General features: G+C 42.7%; 2 protein-coding genes across 2 annotated transcripts; one reads left to right on the top strand and one right to left on the bottom strand.

Moving 5' to 3' along the window:
- Positions 1–1,056: 1,056 nt before the first annotated feature.
- On the bottom strand, positions 1,057–6,981 carry LOC130401986 (myosin regulatory light polypeptide 9). The gene is made up of 4 exons (XM_056606043.1): positions 6,873–6,981; positions 4,225–4,428; positions 3,880–4,041; positions 1,057–3,575 (listed from the first exon to the last, which is right to left on the bottom strand). The coding sequence occupies exons 2-4, from the start codon at positions 4,406–4,408 to the stop codon at positions 3,400–3,402; spliced, it is 522 nt and encodes a 173-aa protein (XP_056462018.1). The 5' UTR covers positions 4,409–4,428; positions 6,873–6,981; the 3' UTR covers positions 1,057–3,399.
- A 1,838-nt stretch (positions 6,982–8,819) lies between these two features.
- LOC130401982 (phosphatidate phosphatase LPIN2-like) lies at positions 8,820–20,956 on the top strand. Its single transcript, XM_056606040.1, has 19 exons — positions 8,820–8,997; positions 11,419–11,619; positions 11,940–12,035; positions 12,146–12,402; positions 12,768–12,863; positions 13,049–14,052; positions 14,143–14,236; positions 14,478–14,665; positions 14,777–14,870; positions 15,289–15,358; positions 15,736–15,828; positions 16,080–16,135; positions 16,718–16,871; positions 17,050–17,198; positions 17,403–17,489; positions 17,657–17,809; positions 19,025–19,139; positions 19,665–19,768; positions 19,852–20,956. Exons 2-19 carry the CDS (start codon positions 11,428–11,430, stop codon positions 20,000–20,002), a joined length of 3,153 nt encoding a protein of 1,050 aa, XP_056462015.1. The 5' UTR covers positions 8,820–8,997; positions 11,419–11,427; the 3' UTR covers positions 20,003–20,956.
- The last annotated feature ends 10 nt before the right edge of the window (positions 20,957–20,966 follow it).

Genomic DNA, 20,966 nt, shown 5'->3' on the forward strand with positions numbered 1-20,966 from the left:
AAGTTCTCATAAATATCAATCATTAAATAAAAGTGCAACTGCAGCCTTAACTTAAATCACATCTTATGTATTTGATAATCTATTGGTGTTTTCATTGCCTCTCGTAGGTCAGAGGCAATGAAAACACCAATAGACCTGGTGATGGCATTTGCCCGTTCTGAATTCCCAGACAGGTGTAGGGGTTGATTAAATAGTGTAGGGAGCTGGGTTTGAACGGTTTGAACAACTTTTTTTCATTTCGCAGCGGTGACAGTAACACCTGGATGGTGCTGTCACGTTAAAATTGTACCGGGGGCGAAAATGTTGTGCATGTTCGATGTGTTTTTCCATTTGCATAGACGATCGCTGTTGAACAATGTCTGCACACAGCTTTCGACTTGTCCACTCGTCTTTCCCCATTGTGATAATTAACCTGGAATCCAAAGTTCTCCCACACTTGGGATTTAAATGACAGGGGGGCATCTTCAAGCTCCGGTTTTCTGTTGTCGCTCGCCATGCAGTTCGCTCTCAGTTCGCTAGTAGACATCAATCCACACACAGTCGCGATCGCGCTCTGCTACTGCTACTACGCGGAGGTCGCGCACGTGCGATCCGAGCATAATAAGCCTAAACGGTCCGGGGGGAACTCCGACTTCAAGTTTTAAGTTCCGCACCGCAAAACAAGCCTTTACATTCGCCATATTAACGCTATGCACGCCACATTTACGGACCGCGGTACACCTCTGTAACCGCACCGAAGTGCCTGTACCGTGACGGTTCGGTTCAAATACGTGTACCGTTACACCCCTAATATATATATATATATATATATGTATATGAGGATGGAATGTATGTTCATGTCTCTGTTACGGAAAGTAAGAAGGTGTGTTTGAGGTTCCTCTGAACGTTTTCCTTCTTTTTGGGCACACTTATGTGTGAATGGAGGGGGGTTGCACCACATTGGTCCAGTTACAGAAATCAATGTTTTGTGGTAATGCGAGATGCCCAACGACATGATGTCATCAGGCTCTTATCTCTGCAGATGTGGAAATGAAACTCAAACCATGCTGTGAGATTTACCACCTATTCGCTCATCATTTTTATTTTTTATTTTATTGCTACTTCCATGAATTACATGTGGCATACAAATATTTCAGGCTCAATAGAAGAGATTGTATTATCGTTCCGGAATTTCCAGTTTGGTTTTTCCTGGGTTTTTGGTCAAAGTGTTTCAAACCAGTGTGTCTTCAATCATGTAAAGTGTCTTGGCAAAGCAAATGTAGCAGACGCAGCTTTAACTGAACACCTGATTGCTTTTGTTTTGTTTTCAACTTTTTTGTTCAGCGGTACTGGGAGACAAATCATGCGTTCTCGACAGTGCTCCCACTCTGTTTGTAGTGACACGGGTTCTATAGAATTGTTTATCATTGCATCTAAGGTCGTAGTTTCCATGAAACTGTCTTTTAGTAAAGAATCACTATGTATCTGAAAACTAGAGCTGTATTAACAGTTGTAAGTAAGCTGGGTTCCTATGTGAATTTACTGTAGCAACATTAAGTGAACTGTCGTTTTGGGTCTTTTCATTCCTCTGTATTTTTTTCTTTATTTTTTTTGCTTTGCGATGCCTTTTTTACTTTAAACCTCTGCATGTAGATGACAGGAACATGATCTGTAATTGATAGAATACTGCTGAGCACAATCCCCCAAGTTATTTCTTTTGTTCATTTTGACTTTCCCAAATAACGGTTCGCCCCACCCTTCCTACCGCTCAGTGGTCGCATCATGAATTATATTAAATGCATGCGAGTACATGATGGAGAGTTGTTCATAGGAGAATGTTTAATACCTCAAATTACACAGGTTATGGTCAGGCTGAGGACTTAAACAGACTTTATATATATATCTATATATTTAATACTAACTAGATAGTGATGACTCATAACACTACATCATGCCACTGTGACAACCCATTGCTGGTGATTTATACTGGAATTGGCTTATTAGAGTACTATGGATATGGCAGACGATGTTCTTTTTATATAGCTTCTATTGCCAGTTATACGATGCAAAATGACACTTTGAGGATAGACGGTGTGATAAAGCATGTAAATACGTGGTTCGATTTTCTTTTCTTTTTTCTGGCATGATTTAAGTAGCTTTGATACAACCAAATGAATTCTTAAAGATGTTTTCAAGTTCATTTTATGAATTGTGAACTACCATGGGCAGTATAACTGGCTACTGTGCCTTACACCTAGGATCGAGGGAACATGTCCTCTTCAACATAACTTTACTATAGTCTGTGCAATATATGCCTTAAACTCTAATTATGTCTTTTCTATGAGCATTTCAGAGAAATAAACGTCATTTTTTTGGTAAGTGTGACTTCTAGCCTCTTTAATGTCGTGTCGTTGTGCAGCATATTGACGTGCAATGTCATTTTCTGCAGACCTAATACTGATGGATTAGATATTGTGCCAGCTGAGCCAAGCAATATTTATTTTAAGGATGGGAACAATTTTTATTTCCATAGAAAAGCACAAATTGGCACTGAATTTATAACATTGACATAAAACATATTTTGATAGAATAAAGAATCTGGCAAAGGCTGATACTGATGCATTTAAGTCTTCAAATGAATCTTGACATCCTACTGTTCACGGCTGAATCCCTTCTTAATGTAGACCTACTCTCCCTCTCAGCCAAACACAATATGTGGGCATGATGCTTTAGATGAGTAACCATACACTTGGGGAAATGACACTATAGAGTGAAACATCTCTAATCATCATCCTTCAAACTTAAAAACTTGCATATTTTGTTTTTAAAGGTGACCTAAAACCAGGTGTGATTTTGATAAGCCATTACAAGCCGTTTGAAAATCTGCCTCATCTGAAATCACAAGTGGGCATGTCCACCTAGTGCTAGATAGATCAGTCTACCAGCCTACCCAGTGGACAGTAGCAAACGTTGCTCATCTATCCGTCATGCAACTAAGTGGACATGCCCACTTGTGATGTCAGAAGAGGCAGATTTTCAAAACTGTTTGTAATGGCTAATCACACTCACACCTGGTAGGATAATGTCATCTTTAAGGTACACCAGCCTGTGGTGGAATGTCTTATGGGTTATCAGCCCACATACACATTTGGAGAGACTAAGAATAAAAAAATAAAATAGAAGTATACCCTGTATTGCTAGTAGTTAAAGCATTGTGGCCATTTCCTTTTTGGATAAACAATTTACCTATCCAGGTGAGGTGAAGAGCAAGAAGGCATAATAAGCTGTTATCGACCTGTTGAGATTTGCACATTTTAAAGTTGTGTTTTAGAACAACCTGGATTCCAAATTTAACTCAACACTCAGTTTTTTCTTTGTATCAAATGGACGTGGAACGTTTACAGTCATTGTCTCACTGCTCTACTCGTCATCTTTGTCTTTGGCGCCGTGTTTCAGTATGCGAGTGAACTCTGCGTAGTTGAAATTGCCCTTTTTGTCGATGGGCGCTTCCCTGAACAGCTCGTCCACATCCTCGTCCGTGAAGCGATCGCCCATTGTCGTCAGAAGCTCCCTGAGGTGGTCTTCATGGATCACACCTGAAATCACAGTTACCGTCCCCCTGTTAGACTCAATGCATATCATCCCCCTGTTAGACTCAATGCATATCATGCCCCACCCAAATCCCAATAGCTGTGGCAAAGTCAACATCAACCAAATGGATTTTTTTCCAAAACCGAAAGCTCAGCATGGTCCCTTAAAGTTCAATAGACCACGCTATGCTTTTGACAGTTGTAATGCCAACATGTGTTGATACTTTTCTTTTGCAACAGCTTTCATGCTGGCTCTATTAATGCCATGACCAACCCATTTAAACGTTATGAGGTGTTTCTATGGTCTCACCAGATCCCTCCTCGTCAAAGCATGCAAAGGCGTTGCGTATGACGTCCTCTGGGTCTGTGCCGTTGAGTCTCTCTCCGAACATGGTGAGGAACATGGTGAAGTTGATGGGTCCCGGAGCCTCGCTCATCATGCCCTCAAGGTACTCATCAGAGGGGTTTTTACCTGAGGGGAAGGAGAAGCAGCAGGAGATACCAGCTCAAAATTGTTCTGTTCAGGTGGCGGTTCTACCACTGGCTTTATTATTACAAGTGTCACAATGCTATACAACCCTTATCCCAGCGACTTCTTCCCAGAGCCAAACGAGGTCAGTGGTATTGGATGGAGAGTGATGTGGAGGACCCATACCCAGAGAGGCCAGCATGTCGTGGAGGTCCTCCTTGTCGATGAAGCCATCCCTGTTCTGGTCAATCATGTTGAAGGCCTCCTTGAACTCCTGGATCTGGGACTGGTCAAACATGGCAAACACGTTGGACGTGGCCCTCTGGGGGCGTTTCTTGGTGGTCTTGCTCTTGGTGCGCTTGCTTGACATGATGGCGGCTGGAGGAGTGCCTGTGGAAGGACCAAAGTAGGTAGGGTGTATTATGCAACTGCACGTAAATGGTCTGCTTAGAATTTATATAATCCTGCACAGTTTCAGATTTGATATCATAGAGCGAGAGCAGGGTTCGCTCACAATTGCCTTCCCCCTCAGCGGTTGTATTGCTTATATTGACTGGGAAAATGGCAGCAGAGGCAGGCAGAATTAAACCTGTCAGTCCCGTTTATTTATATGCACGGTAGACATGTTTGCGTCTGTCAGCCTCTGTGTGTGCGTGTGTGTGTGGGCGTGCTCGGTGATATCGTCATGTCTGATGCACGGTATCAGCCGTCTGGTTAGCTTAGAAACGAGCAGGTGAGATGCCAGATGAGTCAAACACCTCAGACCTCAGAAAGCCAAGGTGAGAAATGACATCATGCAGAAAGAGGCAACAACATTTTAAAAATGTTATGTGCCACAGAACCACTGAAAAAAACACAGCTTTAAAATGTCAATGTTAATTGTACATTGTGATCCTCTATTTGTGCTAATTTAAGGGAAAACGGCACGGTAAATTGTGCATCGCGTTTCCTAATCTACATGCGGTCTGACTCACTGCATAATAATCTGTTTGATTAACAATTCTCAGGAAATGGTATCAAGGCTGTTTTAAAGTCCATTTTACATTGTTCAGTCACACAAAACAGCTCCGTCCAAGTAGACTGTTGTATGAAATTCTCGTTAATATGACACGCTTGGTACTGTAGCAAGAGAATGTATCAGTGGTTCTATTGTACTTGCAAAAGGCCATAACCAGTGACTTATCGCAGAACATACAATCCTGCTAGATAAGTAAGAAAATACTTCATGAATGACAAGATAACAGCTGATTATCTACTACTTTACATATAAAGTATAACATCACATTGAATTACACTACCTACATCTGAATAGGTAGTTACACTTACAATGTGATTAGTTTCTAATAAGTAAGAGTTATTTCAAAGCACCTTTGTTGTGAGGTAATGGGCTATTCTGGACAGAGTCATGACATAGTACACTTGAAAAGTTACATTGTCCCTCTATAACTATGTGCTTCAAGTCAATTTGATTATTTATTATTTCACTGCATCCTGTTCCTCCTTTCCGATCAAAAGATAGAAAGATTTGAAAGGTTTCTGAGCTGCTATCCAAATTCCCACCCATTATCCTAGATGCTATGAACCACAGCGAAAGCACTCAACCACCCTTTTACGTTGTTTTCAGGAACAGTGGAATGTTAAATTATTTTCTTTTCTCTCAACCACCCTGTTGGTTGAGGCCACTAATGAGCCATTAAGCTGAACATGCCGTGGCTTGGTTTAATGCTAGCAAATTAGGTTTTTAAGTGGTAATTTGGTTGAAGTGACTAAAGTAAGCATTCTTTGCTGTCAAGGTATTGGAATTTGGGAATCTGGCCCTTATCTGTATCTTTTCTCCGGAGAGAGAAGATTGCAGTCTGCTAAGAAGGGCTGATTAGTAAATTTATCAAGATATCAGATGAGTAGGTTTACCTTAACATGTACAGCATTTGTAAAACCCTGTGAACAGGTTCAGGATTCTAATATTTCACAGCTTGGGCTATGAAATTTTAAGAAAAAATACCAACTCATGGACCAATTGGATATCTCTTACTTATATTTAAATTCATATCTAAATACAGGCTGATGTACAACATTTTGATCCCACTAATGCAAGCATATTTTGTGTCTTGAATTGAAATGTGCTTTTCCCTCGCTATCTTTCGTTGTGACACAGCCCCACGGTTAAGACACACATACGACACACTCCATGAAATCAACAAGCAGTCAATCTTCAACCTAACCTACGACCTGAGGTCACTAGTGTTAACAGGGACTTCTGACTAAGGGGCCAACAGCCAGGAATTCTAGATGCAAACAAAGTCACGCTGCATGCGAGCCCTCTCACCATCTATAAAAAGAGTATCCTGACAGCTGCTCTGTGTGTGTCCCTGTCTCTACGTAGGCTTGTATGTGTCTGGGTCAGTGAACTAGACTAATAGAGGGAAAGGAATCAAAATGGGTCAGGGGTGTAGTGAAATTCCTTTGTAAAATCCTTCATAATTACTTAATTAACACAAAAAAACACACACACACACACACACACACACACACACACACACACACACACACACACACACACACACACACACACACACACACACAAACAGGTTGATGATGACCTCCATCAAAAGATGATCCCATATATCAGCATCAACCCTCTCACACTAAGGTCCTCTCAGTAGTTCTCTGTAGCTTTACATCCCCTTCAGGACCATCTCTATTCTGACAGTGAACCACAAACACTGTACCACTACGACCAGATATTCAGAAATCTTAAACGGCCCGGACCCTGTTGTTGATCTTCAATCATAATATAAAGACAACAAAGAGGTAGAAGTGGAGATCTGTCTCACCTTGACTTCAGGAAATGATTTATCAGAGTCTGTCGGCCCCCTTCAGTCTCAGTCTGACACAGCGGTGGTAAGGGAAACAGGCAGAGCTCCTGAAGAGTTTGTTTAAAGCAGCACACTCCTTGTCCGCCCCTCCCCCTTCTGCACCAGCCAATGGCGTGGTCAGGCCATCCCAAACAGAGGCGTCCCAGTTCGGGCCATTTCTCCATACATGGGAAAAGAATGCACAAGCTCCAGCTTGCTAATGCAACAAGCTCGACTAGAGGATGTTTGGGAACATGGTTGAAATGACAGGAACTACGATACGGCTGCCTTATTTAGAAGGAGAAAAAAAGGAGGCTGCCTGTGGTGGTGGTGTAGGAGGGGTATCTGGAAAGACTGCAGAGAGTGAAGAGAATGGTGGAGCTTTACGAACCATACACTCTATTGTTTGTTAGGTCCAAGCCCTGCAGGTCTCCTTAAATAGGCAGGCCACCACTAAACCCCAGCACACCATGGGATGGTTTGTGTCATGTCAGGGTTGGAACATCTGTTTGGGTTACTCTATCTTTCCCCCAACATGCATCTAAAGTATCTGGTGGACTCTTGCATGCTTTTGAGTCAACCTATAGTTGTTTCAAACATTAAGCATAGTAGGGCCTACCCTATAACTGTTTTAGGTTTGCCTTGAGAATGATGTTTTCAGGGTACCTCATCATGGTTTTCCCTGTTATGGGCCTCCGCCCTCCAGTCATCCATATGTTTGTGGTTGTGGCGGTTTTTTTTATGTAAATCGTTAATCTACTCAATAAAGCACTGCATTTTTGGTGCTGCACTCGGTGTGTAATTGGTATTAGACTAATTTAACTAGCATGACTTGTTTAATGATTAAACACAATAAAAACTGTTTTTTTTGTTTTCAATTATAATTTTTAATGATAAATTATAGATAGTAACAGATCATACATATACAAATACGATACAGTTTATGCAAAACAGTCAAAAAGGTTTGCTGTTAGAACACAGAAACAAATCTATAGCAGACACATCAAACAATGCTAATTAAAAATTTAATAAAATATGACAGTGATAACAAAGGTCAGAAACTTGTATAATGCTTCTGTTGAATTAAGTTCAACAAAGTGGGTAAATAACGCTGTGGAGAACACTCTTCTAAACACACTCTTCTTATATTGGGGCCTTGCACATGGGCGCCCTCTGCTGGTCAATACCAGGTGTTGTGTGCTGATGGTAAGCTACTGCTTGGACAGCAGGTTACATTGCTGAAAAAGTAGGCTTGTAGCATACATCTTGCCGCTTATATCATGCTTTGGTAATCGGTTCTTGGCGAAAGTTATCGATATGTATTTATATGGTCAGGGATGTATTTCTTGTGTATTTATGCAGGACAAATAATGGAATGACATCGCATTTTTACTTTTTTTTTTCTATGTGCAAAAACGTGTTCAAGTTAGAATGTACAAATATATATTTTCAGAAACCGGATTGGTGCTTAAGGCTGTACACGGTAACATTTTAGTTTTGAAGTTGTGACAGTGATAACAGAGGTCAGAGGTTATGCATAACACGTTTTGATGGCAAAATAAACACAAGAGGCGGGATTTTATCATTGTCTGTCTGATGGTTGGCTTTTCCAATGATTGATGGAATCCGTCTTTCATGAGCATGTAGGTTTTGGGAGTTTTCTGAATTGTAGCGTTACACCGGTCTACCGCAACGACACTTCCGGTCTTTTTATTCCAATGAGCTGTCTACGCCAGTTAACAGTCCAAAGGGCGAGAAGAATACGATGCAAAGAAAAGTAACAACCACACAGTATCGTAGATGTCAAATGGTCGTTTTGAAGAATGATTTAACAATAGCCGAAACATGTAACGGAAATAAGAGGGATAATGCTTTATCAAAAGTCCCGCCCTCTCTCTGGCCTCTCCCCGCCATGCAACTGTAAATCCCGCCATCTCCTTCTATCGCCGATAACGCTCATCTGGAGTATCTCTTCCCAGGCGTCCCTTCGTGAGACGAGAACGCCTGGGAAGTAGGTTATTGGTCCTCCCAGTAACCGCACACATACAAGGAAGTGTTTTGGATTGAGGTTAATCTTCTATACATCTCAAAGGCTGCATAAAAGGTAAGAAAGTTAAAATATTTAAATGAATATTGACAACAGTATCATACAGCCCACACTACAAAGAAACAAGTGGGAGACCCTGTATTTTCTTGTGTCTTGAAGGTGAACGTGTACAATACTTCGTGGCGTTCTTTAGAGGGGAACTCAAAGTACTGTTTTCAAATGCGTGCTGTCTCTCAAAACGGGCTGAAGATATTATCAACATTAACGCTTTCTTTAGTTTTCAAATCGATCAATGCTCGTCCCGCGGCCGATCGGGTTTGCAGTCCGTACAGTATTTATAATGTTTATTTTGACAGTTCGCTGTCAAAAGACAAAAGGAATATTGCCTTGGAGTCTAACAATTGCATTTCGGGAATATCGTCTGAAGTCATGGAAACAATTCGGTTTAACTTGAGCCAAACCTCCCCCCAAACTAAAAAAACATAGTAAAAATACTTTATTCCGACGCTGACCAAGCCTTAGCAAAGCCGTTGAAATACTTGCACCATAATGTTCCACACTTGCATAGTGTTGCCACTGTTTGACAAAAAACCACAATGGTTAACCTAGCCAATCGCCAAACGTATTCGTCATCAGAATACAGAAGTGAGTAAAACATAAACTTAAAATAAAATGTATAAATAAATGAAGCGGTACGTGTCACGGGTTAGGGCTGTGTAACTTACCTTGTTCTGTTATGATTGCCTACAGGTAACATTGGCACGGAATTAGGCTCATTACAAAAGTCTGTTTGCATCAGTTTTCCTAATGGTGACATGACTGAGCTTGTGTCCATCGAGAGGGCCTATAGTTTCCGAAGAGACCCTCCATCCCAGTTCCCAGGGGGTCGAGCCCAGAATGTGTGTGTGGATCATCTATTCACTGTGTTCATGCGGGTGCGCGTTTGTTCCAAGCCCATGTGAATAGAATGGCCGACCCTTTCAGAAACTGCTGCTCTGGCTGTCATGTGCAGTGTGATTTTTGGACGTGTGAATTAGTTATGTGAGGGCTGGTGTGTTAATGGAGTGCAGGTTGGTGGGGAGTATAAGTGATAAAGATAATCTTAACATGTAAGTGATAGTGATTATACTTTGTTGTCTACCCATTGTTGTATATATTACCTACCAACTTGTTATGGACTGGATTATTCTGTCCACATTGATGATCACTAACCAAATGGGAAGAATAGTTAGCCAACCTCACAGGAGTCTGACATTTTAAAGCTAAAAAACAGTAATGTCCTGTAGCAAAATGTAGACTAGTATCTCAGTGGAGTGTAAAAGATGGGGGTATGTTAGGTCAAATCGGTGTCACAAAGGATTCTGGGAGATGAAGGCGGTTGAGACATCTTATGGCCGAAAGGGGCTCGAGGGGACAAGGCCTGGTTGGGCAGAGACACCTGCGTACTTCGCTTTGGGTAAGACTGCTGGTGATGTGAGACATTTGATAGCTTGATCTTTGACTTTTGTGTTGTGGGGCTGCTTTAGGACATGCTTCCAAATCTCAGTGTATAATATGTTTAGTAATTACTAATGAATGTTCCGCTTCTGTGTACAAACAATGTGCAACCTTTTCAATGGCAAGGACGTAACTATCGTGAAAGTTACACTATTGAGATGGCTACAAAATAGTTTCATAATAAATACTTGAATACAAATTACAATATACGATGGACATTGATGTCCACGATTTTAAGTCTATCAATAAATAAATATCTTCACATAGTTTGTGAAACGCTTCACAAAGTGCAAACGTGTCTGTGTGATGATGTCATCAAACACACTCCTCCAGTGTGGGATACCATGGACCACACGGAAAAGTCTTGGCTCCAGGACGCTCATGGTGGGACATGCTGATTCTTGTTTGAAATAAACAGGCAGGTCCTGTCCTGATTATATCCACTTAGATTTGAAGAATTTCTGTTTTCTTTGTCCTCAGGTCTAGCATAGGAACAGGTCTAGCATAGGAGCTATTATCTATTTTCATACTTGGTGTTCGCTGTATAATCGTTTCTAAAGTGTGAACCTTCAGCCCTATGTGGCATTAAAATGACAAAGACCGGAACAAAGGAGATTGCACAGTAACGGCCCGCATTGATCTTGTAATGACGATATTTCAGCAGTCCCATGACTCACTTAGGTTTCGCAAAGTATACCTTAAGTCCACATTCTCACAAGACCCCAATCCAAAGGTCAAATTTAGCATTTATAAAAGTGCAAAACTTATCTTAGTTTAGAGTCATTGTGTGAGCAGTCGGACCTTCTATATTGGACCAGGAAATAAACAAAAATACTTTTTATCAATATAGTCTCTGTTTCTAGGTAAGACGTTAGCATCGTATAGAAGACGCTTTTCTGAAGACATTTCCGACCAGTATGATGTTGACAATGGGCATGAGTTAGACTAGGCCTGACCTAACCGATCTGATGGTAACCCAAGTCTCAGACCATGAACCTGGTGGGCCAGCTGGCGGAGACGGTGTTCGTGACGGTGAAGGAGCTCTACCGAGGCCTTAACCCCGCCACGCTGACCGGGGGCATCGATGTCATCGTCGTGCGCCAACCCGACGGCTCGTACCAGTGCTCCCCTTTCCACGTGCGCTTCGGCAAACTGGGCGTGCTGCGTTCAAAGGAGAAAGTGGTAGGTCTCCCTTTGCTTGGCCTCGTAGCTCACTGTGATTTCTTTTCATGTCCACAGAAGGTAGGATCGTTTAAACTTTAGTGGCTACGAAGGTGTTCAACCTCCAGCTGCATGGTACTTTGAGCGATCTCAATTGCCAACTGCCTACCTAGTATGCTTGAGCAAGATGACTTACCCCTCTCTGCTCCTTAATGACCTGTTTCTGAAGTCAATGCAAGTCTTGTGTTTGAACGTGTGTGTCCTACATGTCTAAATAGTAACGTAGTCCCAGATTTCTTCCACTAAGTACGTCCTCTCTCGATGCTGTTTGGTGTGGCCAGGTGGACATTGAGATCAATGGAGAGCCAGTTAACCTTCACATGAAACTAGGGGACAATGGAGAGGCATTCTTCGTGGAGGAAAATGAGGACATGGAGGTAGGCTGATGACCCCATACTTAAAACGGTTTTTTTTACCAATTATGCGCTGACATTTCCCCAAACCAATTGTGACAATACATTTACCCCCCCCATCACTTGTGCATCAGTTCATAGTGCCGGCCCACCTTTGCACCTCCCCGATCCCCATGGAGCTCCCTGAGCTTGGGGGGGAGGAGAATGGCGAGGTGGCCCCCGTCGGTGGCGGGGCACAGCCGCCCCGCAGGAAGAAGAGACGTCGGAAACGCTTCCGCTCCGACTCCCACCTGAGAGAGGAGGGCGGCTCCTCCTCAGAAGAGCGGGAGAGGGAGCAGAACGAGCAGGAGAGCCCTGCCAAGGAGCAGTATGTCAGTCAACTGCAACTCAGGTCGGTCATCAAGGCTACTTTTGACTGGTTATGGACAAATCTTTTATACAAAGACAAATATGCTACAATGACACAGCCAAAGATAAAAAGGATCCGTGCTCGTTAGAATGCGTACAGCATTGGAAGCACCTAGCGTCGAAAACATTGCGACATTGGAACATTAAAGAACACCGCAATGTTTGGCTGAGCACCACTTTCCTGTCAGACATTGACGAGAGATTGTGTTGTTGTTGTTCCAGTACCTCAGTACTGTGGTTTAAAGGCTATATAAAATGTTCTATGCATGCTTTTTCATGATGGTTTGACGCTAAACTCAAGCCAGTGATGTTGACCGATCAAATGAATTTGTCGCGTGTGTCTTCCAGTAAGTCCATCTATTTCTCGATATCCGAGGAGCCAGGATCCACGCAGACCCGAGAGGTTCACCCCCACTCAGAAGGAGAGTGTTCCCCCCCTGAATGGTGAGCAATGTTTTCCTGTTAGATGTTGTAGTTCCTGCTGTCACACTTGCGAACCAGGAGGCAAGCGCTTTTGACTGCAACCATTTGAATTACGATTCTAGTCCTTCATAAAAAAAAAAAAAAACATTTTTAGCATCTTCTCTCCCTGATATATAATTTCTCTCCTCTCCTCTCATCTCCAACAGTGTGTTTTACAGTCGCTCGTCCTCTCCTAAGAGTGACTCTGAGCTTGTGGTGAAACCCCAGGAGTCTTCTGGCCCTCAGATGCAGTGGAACTGGGGTGGCTTCCCCAAGGTCCGTCAGTCAGAGAGATCCCTTGCGGAGTCGCATCGCGTTTCCACTTTAGGCCACTCCAATTTCCGCACAATCGAGAGGCAGGATTCCTTCGACGACGACGACGACGACGACGTCCAAACCACCATTCGCTGTAGCCGGGCTGGAAGTGTGACTGTGGTGAGGCCGCTAGCCAGGACTATGTCCCTAGACCTAGATCTCTTTTCCCCACATTCGTCCATGCCAACACTGGATATAACCCCTCTTATAACCCACTCCACCCCTAATGGACTGCATGACACTCCAGCCTCGTTAGCCCCGGTTAGCATGGACACTCCTGTGGAACAACTCGGTAACAACTCATTAACCCAGACGGACAGCTGTGAGGCAGAGAAGACGTTAGCGGAGGGATGCCCATCCGATGCAGAGCAAGAGGACCAAAGAACCTCCTCGATTGAGTCGACAGAATCTTCTGAACTCGCCCGGCCTGAAAACGGCCAATCCAAAGATGAAACCACAACCGTTGCGGTGTGTGAGATCCCTCCGACTGGTAGCATTGGCTCTGTAAGACAGAACTGTCCAGAGAGAAAGTCTTGCACTGCCGTCACGGACACACTAGCCAGCGACGAAATTATCAACACATCCACTGGCAGGTCTATATCTGTCACAGCCCAAAACAGTAGGGTAGAGTTATTGGGTAGCACAGACATTTTAGTGCAGCACAGCGCCATGGTTGAGCCCAGCGAAATGGGTGCCATGATTACTATTTCTGGTGGCAATGACGACTGTACGGAGGCACATGAAGAGGGTGCGTCAACTTTGACCGACAGAGAAGCAGAAGGCCTCCTATTAACAAATCAAACGGCAGAAATTCCTCAAGATTCCACCAAAGCAGATAAACAGGACAGGAAAAAAGGTAAAACGCTTTTCCAGCGTAATCAAACATACTAGGAATTAGCTGAAGACAATCGCTGATTGGTGGCATCCCTGTTGGATTTCTCAACAGGTAAACGCAGTCAACACCTGGGACCAACAGGCATCTACCTGGATGATCTGACCACGCTGGAGCCTGAAGTAGCTGCACTATACTTCCCCAAAAGGTAACTTATTTTGGTTGGCAAAGACTGCATTAATATGAGGGGCTTCGGTAGGAGATCGAAAGGATCTCCTGAGATATTTGCATATTGTCTAAAACCGTTGATCCTATGGACTGCTTTATGATAAGGGTAACGGGTCACAAATACTAAAAGATGTGTAACTCACTCTAAACTTGGCCGACATTAGGAAAATTAACCCAGTTTTCATGTCAGCTCATGAATAAAGTAAAAATCATCCCTCCAGCGAAATGGAGGCAACATCCCGCTCTGGGGCCGACCAGGGGTCCACCTCTGGGACCCAGTCCCCCCAGTCGGTGGGCAGCGGGGCCATGGACAGCGGCGCAGAGTACCTGTCGGACTCCACCACGGATCCCATGGACGTCAGCATGTCCCTCTGTGGCTGCGTGGGAGACACCAGCAGCATCAGCCAAGGTGTGTAGCAGACATGATGGTGTAAGGATGTGTGTGAGGCGTATACGATTGCTGTGAGGTTTAATACCATTTGTGTTGTGTTCTGCTTCCTTGTGTCGCCCATCTGTACAGAAAAGTTTAAAGAGCATATTGTGACCTTCAAAGACTTCTTAAAAAACCCAGGGATCATTGAGGACCCCAACCTGGTGATCTGCATCAACTCTCAGTAAGATGCAGCCAATAATTAAGAACATATTAAATATATATTGTCAGTCGATGACGATAACTATAACTGCTTTTCATGGCTATTACCGATAAGATGACCGATATCACTCATCAGTCATAATTGTAAACCAAGCTCTATAATGGGGAAAAGCTGGTAAAAAAGTGCTTGGTCAGTTGAGCTCGATGTGTTTGTGACACACTCAATCATTATGTTGGCACGACAACAGCATGCAGCATCACTTGTAAAGCCCTATGGTTAAGCCAGCTGAGGCAATATTGGCTTCCAATTATCGGCTCCAATAATCAGCTATAATTTATTTATCGGATTAATACATAATAATTATTGGCAAATAATTGATCTTTGTTTCCTTCAAATCAATCCATAGCTTCTCACACTGATGTTTTTCTCTATGTTCCAGGTACTATAACTGGGCCGTAGCAGCTCCAATGATTTTGTCAAAGCAAGCCTTCCAGAAGAATCTTCCAAAGGTATACCATATATTTAGTATGCAAAATAAAGGTGTGTGTCTTCGGAATCTTTTTGGCTGCCTTGAAGCTCTGCGTTAACCAAGTCAACTAGGGCCAATGAGTCGATCCGAAAGGCACAAGCAGCGAATTTAAGCAGTAAAAAGCAGTAATATTCAAAGCTAAAAATTACCGTATGTATTTTGGTCAGTCTTATTTATATAGTTCAATATTTGTAATATACATGAAACAATAGCACTAGGAAAGATGCCCTTGGTTCGGATGAACCGAGATACTAAGGTGTGTGTGTGTGTGTGTGTGTGTGTGTGTGTGTGTGTGTGTGTGTGTGTGTGTGTGTGTGTGTGTGTGTGTGTGTGTGTGTGTGTGTGTGTGTGTTACAGAGTGCTGTGGACCGGCTAGTGAAGGACAAGATGCCAAAGAAGTCTGGCCGCTGGTGGTTCTCCTGGAGGAGACGGGACATGGACAACAACCAGGTGACCAAAGCTTAGAACTCTCTCTCCCTGTCATCACGTACATACTCTGATACACCTCAATGAAATGAATGTATGTTTTTTTTGGATGTAACAATAGAAAAGTGTTCATCAATATTGAAATGTATATATTATTAGAAATGATCTTCGGGGGATTCAGGTCTAAGTAGTTCTGAACGTTAAGCCTTTGTATGATCCTGTTTTGAATAAGGTTCTAATACTTTGGCTGTTTTTCTGCTTTGTTACCTTTTCAGCCAAAGCCCTCAACGCAGGAACAAGAGGTGTCCCTCTCTGCCTCCCCAACAATAAAGTAGGTTGACCTTATGATGATAACCATAATTCTAAACCTAAAACTGCTGAGACTTTAGATATGTTGACAATATCGCATTGTGGTCAACTTTGGCGGCAGTAGCGCAAGAGATGGCGGCGTCATTACAAAGCGTCCTGGCGTCATGCCTCCTGGCAGGAGGTTCTGTTGAAGTTTGATGTCACGTGTGCAGACAGAAGTCAACATTGAACAGGGAGTGAGGCTGTTGTTGTGCTGGTTATCTTAATATCAAGGTCAAGCTGCTTCCTGAACATAGAACTGTTGAGTCAGTCAGTTCCTGTTAGGCACTTTATCAGCCGTTATTCGGATTGCTACCCCGATTGTGTACATTTGACATACATTATGTTGGGCCTCACAAATTCTTTGAAATTCATAAAAAAGATGGACAGTGAAGGCAGACACATAAAACATGCATTCATAAATTATTTCAGAACTTAAAAACTTCACAAATACACATTTGGATGTGGAATCTGCTCTAATTCAACTCCAGTCACTCCAGATTAAGACTAGCATGACCAGCGATATTTAAATAAATAAATAATATTCCAACCCTTATCTCCATAGGGCAACCCTGGATGACATGTTCAGTGACGAGGAGGCGGGGCTTGGTCGACAAGCCGTCATGCCAACAGACAGCCAATCATCGGACAGCATGAGCACCTGCCAGTGTATCAGCCAGATGTACAAGAAGTCCCTACGCCTCACCTCTGAGCAAATAGTATGAGCTACACACAAGAGACACACAGCGTGACCATCCAGCCCATTCTAATCCTCTCTGTACGTTTGCATGAACCCAGACGAGGTTTGAATACACGCTTTGCATGAGATTGTTGTTGGTCCACTTTAAACCCTTCCACAGCAGCTTAACCTTCAGAACTTTGCCTCTGTGTATTCAGGAGCGTTTAAATTTGCGGGACGGGGCCAACCAGGTAGTGTTCAGCGTGACCACCCAATACCAGGGCACCTGTCGCTGTGAGGCCGCCATCTACCTGTGGAACTGGGACGACCGCGTCATCATCTCCGACATCGACGGAACCATCACCAAGTAAAAATAGAAACCTGTGTGTGTGTGTGTGTGTGTGTGTGTGTGTGTGTGTGTGTGTGTGTGTGTGTGTGTGTGTGTGTGTGTGTGTGTGTGTGTGTGTGTGTGTGTGTGTGTGTGTGTGTGTGTGTGTGTGTGTGTCGTATACAGTAGATGTTTATATGTACATGCTCACATTGTCATGACATCCCCGTCCCTCTCCTATAGGTCTGATGCACTCGGCCACATCCTGCCTCAGTTTGGTAAAGACTGGACACACCAAGGCATCGCCAAACTATACCACAAAATACACAAGTATGTTACGTACAATGTAATAAATAAAAAACTTGTACCAAATGGAATATAAAAAAGATATATTTGATAAATGATATTATCTATAAAATATTAGTTCTACAAGCAATGTAACAAATATTTTTGTAAATATTGTTATTAAAGTGATGTTTCTGTTTTTCCCCTCATAGAAATGGCTATAAGTTCCTGTACTGTTCCGCCCGTGCCATCGGTATGGCTGCTATCACCAAGGACTACCTGCGGTGGGTCAACGACAAAGGAACGGTTCTTCCTAAAGGCCCCGTCCTGCTAGCTCCCAGCAGTCTCTTCTCAGCGCTACACAGGTAAGTCCTACACTAGGTCGTACTCACCTGTACCAGGATTACAAAGCATAATTTAAAGTCATTGAAAGTATTAATTACAGGAAGGGTAGGCAATTTGGAAAAAGCCTGACAGAGAATAAGGCCTATTTTGAACTGAAAAATCCCAGCCCTCCCTTTAGGCCTCCCTCCAAAGTCTCTCCCCCAAAACACGTGACTAGCTCGCTAGCTTTAGCAATAGGTGTGCCTAGCCTTGTGGAAGACTCCAGTCATGCAATGAATGCGCGGGCAGAGTGTGTGCTGTTGGTAGGTAGGTAGACAGACCATCAATTCATTCATACAGAATGAAAGGATTGGACGCTATTATTACAGGCCTGCTTCTCCCACAGATTCCTGATTTTTTCCTTTCTTTCTCATATTTGTGGAAATTGTCTGTACTTCCCAATTACAACCAAATAAATGCTTCCTCAAATGAATTGCCTACGCCACCTTAAAAGAGTAACCAAGCTAAAGTGACCCAATTTTTTTTATAAAATCATGTTTTAATGGAGTTAAGCACACAGAGCGTGAATGTATTTAGCTTGTGTCGGAGTAGGAAAAAACTAAACATGTTTTGCATCTGTCCCAATGTGGCTAAAGTGTTTTGGGCTTTATGTTTGCTGCTGTACATTCGAGGAGATTTCAGTGTTTGCTTACTACTTGGGAAAGGCACACAAGGTAAAATAGAATGTTATGAAAGAATAGGCTTGACTACAATCCAGAAGTAAGCCTTAGTCTAACCACTCATTGGTGAATAGAGTCTTTGCTATGCAAACAAAATTACACTCCATGGACAATTTACATCTCATGAATGGATTGAATTGAAGATCTCAAGTATCTACTTAACCATGACGGGGTGTCCTGTTATTGGAAAATAATGTATAATGGGGCTGGTGATATTATGTTATTGCCTTAAATCAGCGGAAATTCAAATATTCTTTCAGCATATTGTTTTTGCGTTGTCAAGGAAACATCTAGTCGACAGTTCTATTATGCCATTGTTGTGAGGTATCAGGTGTCCCATGATTGACAAATAATACACACCCATTGAAACGACAATGGTTTGATATGAAAGTATTCAATCCATCGATTTGGTCCAGGGTTTTTGATTCAAGTATTAATTCAGGTTGCTCAAAATGACTTGGAATGTAGTTATTGTTTGTTTATTATTGTTTAACAACGTGTTCCCCATATGTGCAGAGAGGTGATTGAGAAGAAGCCTGAGGTGTTCAAGATCGCCTGTCTAACTGACATCAAAGACCTCTTCAACCCACAGCGACAGCCCTTCTATGCAGCTTTTGGTAACAGGACCAATGTAAGTGTCCTAACGCGCGTGTGTGTGTGTGTGTGTGTGTGTGTGTGTGTGTGTGTGTGTGTGTGTGTGTGTGTGTGTGTGTGTGTGTGTGTGTGTGTGTGTGTGTGTGTGTGTGTGTGTGTGTGTGTGTGTGTGTGTGTGTGTGTGTGTGTGTGTGTGTGTCAGGGAAGATCATGAAACACTGTTGTTCATGGCCACTCACTGAATTACCCATTCATATTTGCACTCAAATGTAAACCTGCCCTCAGGGTCCTAAATCAACTCCTAGAAATGTTTGTTTATACCTGCCTGAGTGAAAGAATCTACCAACCGAGCGATTTATTTTAATATTTTAATCCTGAATTTACTTTTACCTGCCAAATTTCCTTATCTCCCTGCCATTGGTTGATTAAGAAGCCTGCCTGCACTTAATGCCACTATGTACTACCCGGTTAGCTGCCTACTACATTTTGTTGAGTTATAATGTGTGCAATGACAATATGTGCAATAATGTCGAATCTCATCTAAACATTCATCATATTGCAGGATGCCTATGCCTATAAGCAAGTGGGCGTCCCCGACACCAGGATCTTCACCATCAACCCCAAAGGAGAGCTCACCCAGGAGAAGACCAAAGGAAACAAATCCTCGTAAGAAGCCCGTTGAAGAGATCGCCATATATTTACAGATTGAATCGATTTTTAAGTGTGTGTTTGTGTGTGTGTGTTTTCAGGTACAACCACCTCGGTGAGCTGGTGGAGCATTTTTTCCCCATGCTGTCTGTCCGGGGAAGCTCTGCATCCGGCTTTGAGTGTCCCGAGTTCAGTCACTTCTCCTACTGGAGAGAGCCTCTGCCTCCCCTGGACCTAGAGGCCATGCTGTGAGGGAGACGTGCCCACTCGCAGTGCTCTCACCTGGGGCTGTGTCTTCCTCTGTCCTCCCTCTATCCTAGTTTTTCTGTTGCAAGAAATATAGGGGAATCTATGTAACTTATTTGTGGATGCCGCAGAGCTGTTTATTTATATAACGATTGATATATCTTTTTAACAAACATAATGCAACCCTGCAAATGCAGGGAATTTATCATATTCACTAATGACTGTTTCATGAAAGACTGCTGTGCAATACTGTGTACCCCTGACCTTTTTTAGGATCTGTATAATGATCATAGAAATGCACAAAAAACATGTTTTTAACTGGTTTTCTTTCGATTGATGAACTGGACCTGCCCGTAGACATTCCAAAGAAATATTAAGCAAAGACAGAAATGAAAAAAGAAAAATGGTGCCTTAAGGATTTCAAATAAAGCCCTGCCCATCCTGGAAAATTTTACTGTTGCTGAATTGTTCACGGTGAAAGTCTAATCAAGTGAAGGCTACACTGTAGGCTACATTAGTCTACTGCAACTGTATCTCATGTTGCTCTTCCTAAATTAAATGCAGATGAGAAGGATTGGGGATATTGTTTTAGCTAATCGTTGTATCATCATGGTTGAAAATAGAATATCCTCCCTAATATAATAAGTGAATATATTTGAAGTTTCTGAGGGGCAGAATAGTCAATGTATGGCCTACATTATAAGCTGATGCGGATGTTTCGTCCCTGTAAAAGTTAAGAAATAGTTAAACCGCATGAACGGAGGCGTAGTTGCCATTTAATCATGCTACAACATGATCGTATACAGGCTGTTATTAACGTGGCTTTCGTTTCTCTTTTGTAGGCCACGATACTATCTGAATATAGAGTGCATTACTATATCTCATGTTTTTTTATAATAAATTGACATATGTATATCTTGAATAGCTCCGACTTACACCAATAAAAATACGACAAAATGTAGTTCCCAAA

Source organism: Gadus chalcogrammus, chromosome 13, assembly GCF_026213295.1.
Source record: "Gadus chalcogrammus isolate NIFS_2021 chromosome 13, NIFS_Gcha_1.0, whole genome shotgun sequence".
NCBI classification, from domain to species: domain Eukaryota; kingdom Metazoa; phylum Chordata; class Actinopteri; order Gadiformes; family Gadidae; genus Gadus; species Gadus chalcogrammus.